This window comes from Chiloscyllium punctatum, chromosome 3 (genome assembly GCF_047496795.1).
Source record: "Chiloscyllium punctatum isolate Juve2018m chromosome 3, sChiPun1.3, whole genome shotgun sequence".
Taxonomy (NCBI): domain Eukaryota; kingdom Metazoa; phylum Chordata; class Chondrichthyes; order Orectolobiformes; family Hemiscylliidae; genus Chiloscyllium; species Chiloscyllium punctatum.
In genome coordinates this window covers 41,346,324-41,361,301 of record NC_092741.1, presented here as the reverse complement: position 1 = coordinate 41,361,301, position 14,978 = coordinate 41,346,324, and the positions used below count along the sequence as shown (strand labels likewise).

Here is a 14,978-nt window from a genome sequence, read left to right as displayed (position 1 = left end):
AATGAGGAAGAGATTCCTCTGTTTAGAAGCCAGAACACCAATGTCAACATCTAGGGTCAGATTCACTGTGCTCCTGGAAAACTGCAAGGAGAGAAAAGTAAGTTCAGAACAAAAAAATACATTTGGCATGGATATGAATGAGGATGAGTAAAATTGTTACACTTTTAGTATGGATGTGAACAGTTCATTAGACCTCATCTGTCAGTTAAATGAAGATGGACTTTAGTTCAGGTTTATGTTAGCAAGCAAGAACAGAGATAAAGACAAGCCTTAAAAAATGCTGAAGCTATGAATCAATTCCAGAAAGTCAAACTGAACAATTCAGCTTGACACTGGTGAGTGAATGGGGAAAATTTGTTAGTGGGAGTTTGTGACCTAAAATCGATCATCCTAATGTTAGTTCTAAGCTAAAAAGAAACAGGCAAACACAGTGTTGAATTTCACTTCGTCTAATTGCTGCTTTCTGTCAAAATTAAAAGTTTAAGTCCCAGAATATCTTGAGGATACAAAATATCTTGGAAGCTCACCTGGGGAGTCACCATGCTGAGAAAACATGCCACACCAGTCAGGAACAGGGACGGTGCTAAAGTATTCCTTCTTCCCAATCTGTCCATCACAAAACAAGCAACAATATAGGAAGGAATTTCCACTGCACCTGTCAATGGATACATAGTCATAATATTGCATCTGGTGAGAACTGGAGCTCTCCAATAAGTCCACATAAAGTTTTTGTTTGGAATAAATTCTCTGTCTCCACCTTTCTTGATCTGCCTGTGTCACGTGATACTCTGAGATTGATGAGAATATTCTAGATTGATTCTTTCCTGTGGAAATGTCCCGAAGTAGTTAAGGTTTGTTAACTTGTAAAAAGGATCGCACAGCCACACATTTAGCACAAAGGTGAAGATTGTTCAGTGATAATTTTGAATTCAAACACTGATTCATATAAATTTATCAATTATGTTCAAATAAATAATGTGTTAATGAATTTATTTTGGAGCTGAGACGGTTGACATTCACAAATACATAATAAGTATTTTGTTTTTTGCTTAAGAGAGCCAGTTTGTTAATTACTTGATGCCAAGACAAATCTTTGTACAAAAAATTCTGATAGAGGGGGTTATAAATGAATCATGAGTAACAGAGAGAAGGCAATGGCCTAGTCTTAGTTTATTTATCCAGAGACCCAGGTAATGTTTTCAGGATCTGGGTTTGAGTCTACCACCATAAATGGCAGAATTGAGTTCAATAAAAAAAACTCTGGAACTAAGAGTCTAATGATGACCATGAAATCATTACTGATTGTTGAAAACACTCATCTGGTTCACTCCTGCCTTTATGGAAGGAAACTGCTGTTCTTTCCTGACAGATATGTGACTCTAAACCCACAGCTATGTTGTTGACACTTAATTGCTGTCTGGGCAATTATGGATGAGAAATAAATTCTGTCCTGGCCACACTCATGAATGAGTTTCAAAAAAAGACCTTCCTTTCCTCAGCACAGATTCATAAGCTATTTTAAAGATATTTAAATTGTTTAGATAGACAAGAAAACTGGAATGAAAGGAGTTACTGTGAACTGTTGTACATAATGAAATGAAACAAGAAGCTGTATATTAGACAGTCAACAAATGCGACATATTTCATGAATTGTTTTAGTTCTGTGGTCCAGCTGTTAAGTTGCAAATGGAATTATGGCCTGTAAATGTAAAAATATATTGGGCTGAAGCTTGCCAGAAATTGGCTAAGTGTAATTTTTGTTGAGTCTGATTTCTCATGCTATTGCCCAGTTTTGCCTTTTAATCATGTACCATGGCCCTATGGTTCCCCACTCATCCAGTTCTCACTTTAAGTGCAAGTTCCAGGAATCCTGGACAGGTGCCAATTGATAGCCAGCTCTGCATCTGGTCGAATATTGACAGACTAGAGTTGTCCTTCACCCTGAACGTGACAGGACAGCAACTATCAAACCAACCACTCTCAGGGCCCATTGGTGGTACAGCTGACAATCCCTCACATGCACAACTGCACATCCCTAACCTAGTCACTGTTAAATCCAACACCAGGTCACACAGGTGATCTAATCTTAGCTATGTCCCAACATTACAGCCTTCTCTAAATCACTGCTACTCTTTCACCAATGCCCACTCTGGCTTTGCATCTTATCATTGCTTAATATATATCCGTCACATACAGAGAAGACTTCAAATGCTTTCAAGGATTAAACTTTATTCACCAACAGCAACAGTGAACAAAGAAACAGAAGCTGCATTTGTTTCTGGGAACAAAAATGATTTGCTTTCCTGTTAAGCACCAATGAATTTACAGTTAATGAATGACCACTGCACCCAGCACTCATCTACTGGAATGAGTGTCAGTTCGCCTGACACTGTCGCAATTTCTCATGGAGAAGGTGACTTTCCTCTTGCTCAATGTTCTCATCTTTCTTCTCAGAAGACTGCTCCTGCTCTTCCAGCTCTTCACCATCCCTTACAGCCCCCCTTAAGCTGCTGCATTTTTGCAGAGCACAGTATACTGGGATTATGTGTGGTGCATTCTGCCCAGACTATACTGCAAGGGCAGTATTGTATCTTTACTCTGCCTCAGTCAAGTGGTTACATTATGGAGTCATCAGCTATGTTCACAGAGAGAGCATCAGTAACCATCCTCATAAGATATCGTGCCTCGCAAATGCAGTAGAAATTTTAAAGTTCTCCAGGATATCGGCAGCATGGCAGCTCCAAGGAAACTTGTTGCATACTTCTAAAGTGTTATAATGATGCTCACTGGTGACTTGATTGTTGATGGAATGGAACCTGAACTCAACTGTGTTACGATCGGGCCCTCGCAGTGCGGACTGTGCACAGTTTCTCGCTCCCTGCACCAGTGAGAAGCCTGTTATGTTGCTAAGTCCCAATCCTGGGCTGCCGGACTGATCTTGTCACAGGGAAATCAAATGGATTGGCATAATCTGACACAAATGGCATTGGTCACAGCCTTTATAAATTTGTGGACGGACAATTGAGAGATCCCACACAGGTTCACAGTGGGTCCTTGGTTTGACAGAAGTTCAACGCAGCTGTCACCTTGACAGCCACAGGGTAGGGCACTCACTGTTTCACATCACAGGTCCTGTTTCACAAGTTGGTACAGTTCCGTGACAGTGTCCCAGAATATCCTTATCTGTGCTGACAATATATTCCCCGCTCATTCAGAGGCAATGCCATTGAGGACAAAGGATTCTGGGCCTCCATTACCTCCTGCACACCTTGAGGAAACTCTAGCTGTGACCTCTCCATGTGCAAGCTGCTCAGTAACTCCTTGTAGGGTGCTGCTGGTCCTGGCTTAGGTTGCATATGTGTTGCTGTTCCATTTCTCTGTGCCTTTGTTGCACCACAGCAACAGAAACAATAACCCCTGCTGGGACTGAATCCATCAGACACGCTTTCAATGACCCTGTGTGGAGAACCTAAGGTATAGAACAGGTCCTTAGCAATGTGGGTAGGCAGTATTCACATCAAATAAGGTTATCACAAAATCCTCCTTACACTGGGGCATGGAGCACTGACGAGCAAGGTCATGGAATGTTTCCACATGGATCAATTTTTGACCTCATTCTGATAAGTGCAGCATCAGTTATGTCGCCAAGTGTTACATGAGGACAGAGATCTTGTGCTCACAGCCCCACATCACCCAAGAAAGGCATCATTGCATATAGGAGAGCATGTTGCAGAATACTCACAGTTCAAGGTGGTAGGAAGTCAATTCCAGATCACTGTGTATCCTCGGATATCTTCCATTTGCTCTATGTTTCTCCTTCACAGAGATGACTATTGCTCGTGACCAGCCAGTTGACACTGGATGCATGACGCTGTGATAATAAATGTCTTCAACCTCCACTCTGCAAGTATATGGTCAGTGCAATATCCCCTTGAACAGTTTCCCATTGCTCAGACAAATGAAACACTGACATTGCCCGCTTTGAGAGAGGATGCATTTCTTTTCTATTCATGGGTTTGTTTCATTTAGGATTTGAATGAGTATGAAACACAGCACAGGTCACACTTGGCATGGTGAGTCCCAGACTCAGCCTGGTAATCAAAGCTATGAGGCACAGCAAGACAAATTACTGTGGGCCTTTAAGTTGTGGCTGAAGGGGAAAAGTGTCAAAAGGCAACTCAAGAAAGGGGGCACAAAGTGATGGTGCAGTAAGAGAACATATAAGGCTCCCTGAACTGCTTCCTGGCTAAATCCATGAGATGGTAACTCACTCCTCTATGCAAAAAGTCCTTGCAGCACCATTACAGTTCAAGATGCCAGCGCACTCCAAAGTGAGGCACTGAAGTGCAGAAATGTAAGTGGATTAGAGATGTACAAGATGATGTGGTATCGGATGCCATGGTCCGTGGAGGTGAGGTACGAGCATGTCCCTGACCACGGCGGGAAGTTTTGGCATTTAGTTTCTATCTGGCAGATGGAAGAATGAAAAGCTGTGTATTAATGAGGCAAGGTTAATCCATGCAAATAAGCCTCTCACTGCTCACTTGTGGAAGTCTCAACTCATTGCTCAACACCGTTGCAAAAGGGGTCTTGTGGCTCTCAAAGCCGAGAAGCTCCTCATCAGACATTTCATCTAACTTTTGTTCCAAGGCCCATGCTGTTCAGTGGTTGGGAAAATTCCACCCAATGCACTTGTAAATAGTTCCCGAAAATCTAACAACCCAACTGAGCAAAAACCCAAAGATAGAAATCAGAAACAAAACAGAAATTGCTGGAAAAACCCTGCAGATCAAACAGCATCTGTGGAGAGAAAGCAGAATTAAGAGGTCCAGTGACCCTTTCCTCTGAACTGTTTTGAAGGTTCCTGTATGACCCACAGCATTAGGTTAGATAGCTTTGTATTCACAGATTGCTGCCAGATTTGCTGAGTTTTTCCAGCAATTTTTGACACTGACCGAGGATTATTCTTTAATATATCGTTAGAATAAAATTTGATTGGCAAACCTGGAGTACTGTGCTAATAGTGTTTCTACATGATTTTACTAACTTACCACAGCATAAAAATGCCATTTATCAGTTCTCAAGAAGAGCCATATCAGAGTCAAAACATGTACTTTTCTCTGTTCACACATGCTACAGACATGCCAAACTTCTCCAGCATTTTCTGTTTTATTGCATAACAAGTGTTTAAGAGCAGCAGAGGGTATTAGTGAACCAAATTAAGAGTGCAGAAAAGATTTACAAGGATGTTACAGGGACTGGATTATTTGAAGTTGGATAGGCTGGGAGTTTTTTCTCTGGAGGTAGGAGGTTGAGGGATGATCTTACAGAGGTTTATAAGGTCATGAGGGGCACAGATGATGTGAATAGCCAAGGTCTTTGTCCTAGTGTAGGGGTCAAAACTTAGAAGGTATAATTCTAAGATGAGAGAAGGAAGATTTAAAAGGGGCAATCATTTCACATAAAGGATGGTCCATGTGTGGAATGAGCAGTCAGAGAAAGTGGTAGATGCAGGTATAGTTACAACAATTGAAAGAGTACATTTGGTCAGGTGCATGAATAGGAAAGGTTTAGAGGGATATGGGCCAAATGCCCCAATGGAACACGGTCAGTTTAAGAAACCTGGTCAGCATAGATGAGTTGGACTGAAGGCTCTGTTTCCGTGCTGTATGACTCTCCATCATTAGGCTAGGTAGCTTTTTATACCAGATTTTTTTATTGAATTCATATTTCCCTACCAGCTACAATGAGACTTGGACTCATGGCCCCAGGACATTAGTCTGGAAACTGGATTACAAGACTATGATGCTATCATTACATCACCACCTCCCCTAATCTAGAAAACTGTGAATAATGTCTTTCTAAGAGTACAGGATAAAAACTTGTTAAAGAAAACAAAATTGCTGGGATTTGGAAAACAGGGAAATAGACACATCATTCAAAGAACTAGCAGACAGGAGTGCTGGACAGCCTTATTCTGTGCTGCATCATACTGTGTTTTTTTATTATTTCAGCAGACCCTGACAAATATTATGCACAGATGTCACAAAGATGGCTGGGACATATTAGTCAAGATGGTAATTCTTCTAAACTTGGGATATAAGTGTGTGAGCAGTGGATTGTAACGAACAAAGACAAAATGTCACAAATAACTCTGAGTGCTGATGTTGTCAATAGATGGTGAAGTGTTCCATTGCCCAGCATTCCAACACTTATACCAAATGAGCACAAGAAGAAAGGTTATAGTCCAGTAGATGTAAGATGACACTGAAACCAGATTCCAGTCTCATTCTCAGTCTCTACTTTCACCGCAGTGGGATGAAATTGATATAAATGAAACGAGCTCTAATGATAGGGCCACATGCTCATGGTGTGTGGATGATAGTATAAATTTGTGTGGAGTGAGTAATGAGGCTCAGTAACTTTGAGCATTCTGCATAAATACGAGCACTTGAGGCATAACATTTGGATGAACAATTACTTAGATTCTATTCTTAGCAAGTTTAGATCATAAATGCTCCAATCACAGGTAGAGTGAGGGTAATATGCAAAGAGCAATCTGCTGATTGGTGCATAAAGAAACAAAAAAAATAGCAGATGCTGGATCCAAACTAGATAAGCAGGAGGCTGGAAGAACACAGCAAGCCAGGTAGATTTCCTCCACCTCTTTGGAAACGTCCAGCGCTCTGGCCCTCAGTGCTTTATCTTCACTACAGATGTGATGTCCTTATACATGTCCACTTCCCACAGGCCCTCCGCTTCTTCCTTTCCAACAGACCCATCCAGTCACTCTCCACCAATACCTTCCTCTGCCTCGCTAAATTAGTCCTCACCCTCAATAAATTTTCCTCCAACTCTTCCAATTTCCTCCATATCCAGGGGGTGGCATATGCCCTCACTACACCTGCCTCTTTGTTGGCTATGTTGAACAGTCCCACTTCAGTACATAAAAATGTGTTGCTGGAAAAGCATAGCAGGTCAGGCAGCATCAAAGGAACAGGAGAATCGACGTTTCGGGCATAAGCCCTCCCATCACCAAACCATCATCTCCCAGACCATCCATAACCTCATCTCCTCAGGGGATCTCCCATCCACCGCCTCCAACCTCATAGTCCCACAACCCCGCACCGCCCGTTTCTACCTCCTGCCCAAAATCCACAAACCTGACTGCCCCGGCCGACCCATTGTCTCAGCCTGCTCCTGCCCCACCGAACTCATCTCTGCATACCTTGACACGGTCCTGTCCCCCTTAGTCCAAGAACTCCCCACCTACGTTCGGGACACCACCCACGCCCTCCACCTCCGCCATGATTTTCGCTTTCCCAGTCCCCAACGCCTTCTCTTCACCATGGACGTCCAGTCCCTATACACCTCCATCCCCCATCATGAAGGACTCAATGCCCTCCGCTTCTTCCTTTCCCGGCGTACTAACCAGTACCCTTCCACTGACACCCTCCTTCGACTGACTGAACTGGTCCTCATTCTGAACAACTTCTCTTTCCAATCCTCCCACTTCCTCCAAACCAAAGGAGTAGCCATGGGTACCTGCACGGGCTCCAGCTATGCCTGCCTCATCGTTGGATATGTGGAACAGTCCATCTTCCGCAGCTACACTGGCACCTTTTCTTCCGCAAGAGGGGCTTATGCCCGAAACGTCAATATTCCTGTTCCTTTGATGCTGCTTGACCTGCTGCACTTTTCCAGCAACACATGTTTAAGCTCTGATCTCCAGCATCTGCAGTCCTCACTTTCTCCCATTTCAGTACATGCATGGGTACTGTTTCCAACTCTTCTGCCGTTACATTGATGACTGTATTGGTGCTGCATCCTGCATCCAGTCTGAACAGGAGCAGTTCATAGACTTTACCAACAACTTTCAGCTGGCCGTTAAATACATTTGGCCCATCTTGGACACCTCCCTCCCCTCCCTTAACCTCTATGTTTCCATCTCCAGCGACAGTTTATGGACTGACATTTACTATAATCCCACAGACTCCCATAGCTACCTGGACTACAGCTCCTCCCACTCCATATCCTGCAAAAACTTCATCTCATTTTCCCAATTCCTCTGTCTCCATCGTATCTGCTCTGATGAGACATTCCAATCCCAAGTATTCCAGATGTCCATCTACTTTAAACAATGTACTTTCCCCTCTCTGTCATCCAGACAGCCCTCCACCGCTGCTCCTCCATTCCCCACTCCACTGCTCTGAACTGCCCACCCTCCAAACATAATGAAGACAGAGTCCCTCTTATCTTTACTTTCAATCCCACCAGCTCTGCATCCAACATATCATCCTTAAACACTTCTGCCAACTCTGACTAGATCCCCCCCACCAAGAACAACTTTCCCTTCCTACCCCTCTCCACCTTCTGCAAGGACCATTTCCTTTGCCACTCCTTGGTTCATGCCATTCTCCCCACCAACTCCCCCCAGAACCTGCAAAACCTGCTAGCACACCACTCCCTTTCACCTCCACCCAGGGCCCCAACCACTCCTGCCAGGTGAGACAGAGGTTCACCTGCCTCTCTTCCAACCTGGTTTACTGTATCCAGTGCCCCCAATGTGGGCCTCTCTATGTTGATGAGACCAAACATAAACAAAGGGCACATTCCGCTGATCATCTCAGCCGGGCCCGTAGAGGCCAGCCAGCAACTATCCATTTCAATTGCCTTGCCCATTCCCTCTCCAACATGTCTATCCTTGGTTTCCTCCATTGCCACCATGAATCAGACCACAAACTGGAGGAACAACACCTCATCTTCCACCTAGGCAGCCTATAGCCCAGAAGACTCAAAATTAAATTCTCCAATTTCAAATAACCTTCCCATCCCTCCCCTGACTCCCTTTCCAGGCATGCTTCCTCCCCTCTGTCCCTCCAACTGACCCTTCCCTCCAACCACAAACCGGATTCATTCCACTGATCGACTTCCCCCTACCCTCACCCCTATTCCTGAAGAAGGATTATACCCAAAATATCGATTGGTGCATAAATGCAAATGTAAATAAGTCATCAAACTGTGAAGGCTGCATATTCACAAGATCAGAAATAAAGCCCTTTTGGAAACTCTAAATAGCATAACAACCCCCAGAACACGTGATGTGATGAGAGAATTAATTGAAGCAAAGTTAACCAGTTGTGACATCCAACAATTTCTCACAGCTGTAAGAATCTGGTCATATCCTCAGACTGGCAAAAATGAGAACTATTTGTTATATCCCTCCTCCCTTTTAGAAAATCTTGCACATTTATGCTTCCAAATCCAACTGAGCTAGGAAGATTGTTGAAAAATTATTACAGGACCAATGCATAGCAAAGCTGAATCATCCCGGTCTTGTGTTATTATAGATAATGTTGAAAATTGGTCTCTAGGTTGAATTCAGCACAAAACATTAAATATTGCATTCGGATTCTCAGTTATTGATATAGTACACCTGCAATCTTTGTTTAGTCATGCATTAAATGAAAGGCAGTAAATTCCCATATCCATCCATCGTTGCATTTATTATTCACATTTAAAGGATAGGCAAGCAAGTTAATAACATACTTAACTAAAAATAAGCTGACAAGTTGAACCAGCTTAGTCACATAATTAAAAAGGCCTTGCTTTCAAAACAGGAAAGAAAATTATAGCAACAATACTATAGGGTTGAAAACAAGAGGCATCTGAGAAAGAGAAAATTGTGGAAAGCAGATGAAAAGCAAATCTACTTCCTGAAACATATCTGACAACTGTGTACAATGACAGTTAAACACCGTGGCAAAGGAGCAAATTAAATGGGACTGTCAGTATCATTCATGGATGCTGAAGAGATGGAATCACAGAGTTTCCGAATTCCTATTTTCTTCTGGGCAGATATTTCACGGGCAAGCTTTCCATATAAGACAGCAGCTTTAAGAGCAGGACTGAGCCTGTAGCAAGTAACTCAGCTCCCCAAGGCCTATCCAGCATCTCCAAGACAGAAGTTAGTAGTGTGATGGAATACTCTTACCTGGATCTGCATTTATTTGGCCTAGAAGGTTGGCCTAGAATCCTTACAGTGTTGAAACAGGCTATTCAGCCCAACAAGTCCACACTGACCCTCCCAAGGGTAAGCCACCCAGACCCATTCCCCTACCCTTTTATCTTATATTTACCCCTAACTAATGCACCTAACCTACATATTCCTGAACACTATGGGTAATTTAGCATAACCTGCACATAAAATATTACAGCGCAATACAGACCCTTCAGCCCTCGATGTTGCGCCAACCTGTGGAACCAATCTGAAGCCCATCTTGCCTACACTATTCCATTTTCCAATGACCATTTAAATGCCCTTGAAGCTGGCGAGTCTACTCTTGTTGCAGGTAGGGCATTCCATACCCCATCTACTCTCTGAGTAAATAAACTACCTCTGACATCTGTCCTATATCTACCATCCCTCAATTTAAAGCTATGTCCCCTTCTGATAGCTATCACCATCTGAGGAAAAAGGTTCTCACTGTCCACCCTATCTAACCCTCTGATTATCTTATATGTCTCAATTAAGTCACCTGGCACCTTCTTCTCTCTGACAAAAACAGCCTCAAGTCCCTCAGCCTTTCCTCATAAGACCTTCCCCCCCCACTACCAGGCAACATCCTAGTAAATCTCCTCTGAACCCTTTCCAAAGCTTCACATCCTTTCTATAATGTGGTGACCAGAACTGTACGCAACACTCCAAGTGCGGCCATACCAGAGTTTTGTACAGCTGCAACATGGCTCTGAACTCAATCCCTCTACCAATAAAAGCTAACACACCATATGCCTTCTTAACACCCTCTTAACCTGGGTGGCAACTTTCAGGTATCTATGTACATGGACACTGAGATCTCTCTGCTCATCTACACTACCAAGAATCTCATCATTAGCCCAGTACTATTTATTCCTGTTGCTCCTTCCAAAGTGAATTAATTCACACTTTTTTACTGCACTAAATTCTATTTGCCACCCCTCAGCCCAGTTCTGCAACTTATCTATGTCCCTCTGTAACCTGCAACATCCTTCGGCACTACCCATAACTCCACCAACCTTAGTATCATCAGCAAATTTACTAACACATTCTTCTACACCCTCATCCAGGTCATTTATAAAAATGACAAACAGCAGTGGCCCCAAAACAGATCCTTGCTGTACACCACTAGTAACTGAACATAAGGATGAACACTTCCTAACAACCACCGCCCTCTGTCTTCTTTCAGATAGCTAATTTCTGATCCAAACCGCTAAATCACCCTCAATCCCATGCCTCTGTATTTTGTGCATTAGTCTACTGTGGGGAATCTTATTAAATGCCTTACTGAAATCCATACACACTACATCAACAGCTTCACCCTCATCCACCTGTTTAATCACCCTTGGATTGTGGGAGGAAACTGGAGCACCTGGAGGAAACCCACGCAGACACGGGGAGAACATGCAAACTCCATACAGACTGTCGCCTGAGGGTGGACTCAAACCTGGGTCCCTGGCGCTGTGAGGCAGCAGTGCTAACCACTGAGCCACTGTGACTATCTATTTTTTAAGATTTTGTAAGGAATAGGGGGTATTGCTGCCCAGGCTCACATTTGTTGCCCATCCTTAGCTGCACTTGAACTGATTGGCTCTTTTTGCCATTTCAGAGAACAGTTAAAATGTAACTAAGTTGCTGTGGGTTTGGAGTCACGTTCTGGCCAGACTGGGTATAGATGGCAGATTTTCTTTTCCACCCGTTACCCTCCAAGATTTGGGTGTCGCAGCAGTGTCTGGAAGTAGAAGCCTGCCCATGTGTCAGTACATTGTTGCAATTTGCAGAATGTCCTAGTGGCTGCAATGCCACACACTTTAGAGGGAACGTTGTCCATGTCCCCAGAATATTAGCCGGGATCTCTGGATTACTAGTCCAGTCACATTGCCACTGTCCGAACACCTCCACAGATAGTGAAATTCTAACAACTCTTATCATCCAGGATAAAAACAGCTTGATGATCACTGAACTCACCTTAAACATTTGCTCCTTCCATTTGATACTTTGGCTGCAGTGTATACCATCTGAAACAATTCACTCAGGCTCCTTTTGACAGCATTCACCAAACATATGACTTCTACAAATTAGAAGTCTGCAATTTCCCTTCCAAGCACCACATAATTCTAACCTAAACCCTCTACGTTGATGGCACTGGGACAAACACTGGCACTGTTTGTCCCCTTCTCAGCAAGTTGTCCCCTTCTGTGCGAGTTTAGGAAGTGTAATAGCTGCAATTGTACCTCATGACATCCCACCACCTAGGGCACCTAATACCAGCTGATGCACATGTGCTTTATTTTAAAAACATTAATTCAGGGAATGTGGGCTTAACTCATTGGACCAGAAATTGCTTCCTTTAATTTAGGATAATGTACAGGATACAGTCTCCAGTACACACCGAACCGACCAAACTCAGTTTAGGTGACCACTTTCTGAAACATTTCCATTTTGTCTACAAGCCCAGCACTGAGCTGTATGTTGCTTTTCATTTTAATTGTTAAGCCCATCCTACTCTGAGCACTCCTACTGTATTAATGAAGTTCAGAGTAAGCATGAATAGCATCATCTCATCCTGCGATAAGGCACTTTACCTCCTCCTGGATTCAATACTGAGTTCACAAACTTCAGATCATTACCCTGCCCTGATTTTTCACCTGAAAAATATTCCTTAGATAGGTGATGCACCCCCAGGTAAGAACTCAACTGCTACACATTCAAAAATTATAAAACTTAATATAGAGCATTCAGTCATTTATTATATCCTTCCTCGTGATCAACTGTCCTTACTGCATGCTGTCCTTGATTGAAAAGACAGAAAAAATGTAGGGTCACTGACAATGTCATCCTGCATTCAATTACCAGGTGAACTATAGCAGCTGTTGACTTATACAGGATAAACCTATCCTCTGCTTGATGCCTTTTAAAAAGGTACCACATAATGTACTAGAAGTTCACTTGGGAACAAGAAATGCTATTTCATGCTTCATTGTCATGCAGATCTAACGAGTTGTCACACACTATATTCCAAAGCTACTTAACACTGTACTTCCACTTTGTAATTTACCGATTTCAGAACTACTTTGTCTCAGCAAAACTTCTTGTTTTGAAAAGAAAATGAGATCACCCTTTTAATGCTATTCTTTCATTAAACAATAGGTGTACCACTGCTAGTGAGTCTGCCCTTTCTTCGTTCCTCAAAATTACTTTCTTTAGTGTGGCAGGGTGCTCCATTCATGAATCAGACCAAAAGCTGCGAAAATTCAGCTAATGATGTTAATTAAATAATAATATCACTAAGAGATAACAATTTCCCTATAAGATATGATGAATGATCTCTTCCATCAAATCAAATTTGATGTTATCATAAGAGATTAAAATATTGACTTAAAACTGTAGTTTATTTCAACTTTGAGGTTTCCATCAGGTAACTTAAAACTAAATAAATGGCAAAAGCAAATTATATCATGAAGAATACTCGCTCTGACTGGCATATAAAATTAACTATTTATTCAACATAAATTTAATGTTCATCGCTGTTGACTGAAGTACAAAGTAAAATTCTATCCTACGGTGCACAATAATTGTAAACAGGTGACACAGAAACATAGGAATTAAGAGTAGGCCATTCAGCCCTTCTAGTCTATATTATCGTTTTGTAAGATCATGGCTGATCAAGTGGTAAGATAGACTTTAAGGGCTGAATGGCCTACTCATAATCCCTATATTTGTGGCTGATCTTATTGTATCCTTGATTCCGTTTTCTTGCCCACCCCCAATGACTCCTTTGTGTGTTAAGAAATTTTCCAGGTCTGTCTTAACAATATTCAATTATCTAAACCAGCACTACATGACAAAGAGAGAGTCATATGGATGCACATCCCTGTGAAAGAAAATACATTTTCACTTTAAATAAGAGACCCCTTATTTTTAAACAATATTGCCTACTTCTACTTTATTCCACAATGGGATACATCTTTCAGCATCCACCCTGTCATGGCTGCTCAGGATCTTTTATGTTTCAGTAAGATCTCCTAAACCCCAACGGTTACACATCCAACTTTTACATATAAGATAATCCCTTATCCTAGGAATCAACTGAGTGAGCCTGCTCTGAACTACTTTTCATTTTTGAAAAAGGGGGCCAAACCTGTACACAATACTCCAACAGTAGTCTCATCAATGTCATGCATAATATACTGTAGCAAGCATTCTACTTTTATACTCCATTCCTTTTATGATAAACAACATTCAATTTTCCATCTTAATCATCTGCTGTATCTTCATACTAATGCTTCTCTATCTCAACAGTTAATTATTTTAAGGCTCTGGAATTAGGTTCATCAGAACCTAGGAACTTATCAGATTTTTGTTCGAATAATTTTATCAGTACTCTTCCCCTGGTGATTGTCATTGCTTGAAGTTCCTCCCTCTCTTTCTTCTTTTGCCTCAATTATTTCTCGCATGTTGTTTGCATCATCTATAGAGGGGATAGGTGCAAAATACCTGTTTAATTCATCCAGTATTTCCTTATTTTCCATCTTAATTTCCCAAATTTTCTTTCTAGCGTACCTTGTGATGGTTAATACGTTTTAAAATATTTTTCCTTGTAATAATTCTGAATAAACCCTTCCATTTTAAAAATATTTCCAGTTAGCTTTCTTGTACACTCTAATTTCTGCCTCTTTGTTCTATTATTCATTCTTTGCTGTTTTCATCTTTTCTCCAATCTACTGACCTGCCACAATTCTTCACAAAACTATACAATATCTTTAACTTCATTAGCTAGTCACAGGTGGAGCATTCGTCCCTCACGTCTTTCTTTCTCACTGGAATGTATCTTTGCTCAGTGTTAAGATCTAATTTTCCAGCTCTGACTTCATGTCCTCCTAACTGACCTTATTTAAATTGTAAAAAACTCATCTCAGTCCCAGACCTCTCTTTCTAATTG

General features: G+C 42.0%; 1 protein-coding gene across 4 annotated transcripts in view; it reads right to left on the bottom strand.

The window, feature by feature from the left end:
- The window catches only part of slc22a16 (solute carrier family 22 member 16), a 100,105-nt gene that overhangs the window by 13,176 nt on the left and 71,951 nt on the right, over positions 1 to 14,978 (bottom strand). For all 4 annotated transcript variants that reach the window (XM_072551922.1, XM_072551915.1, XM_072551930.1 and 1 more), the window contains one exon: positions 528 to 655. In XM_072551922.1, coding sequence (XP_072408023.1) covers positions 528 to 655 — 128 coding nt within the window. The remainder of the gene's footprint in view (positions 1 to 527; positions 656 to 14,978) is intronic.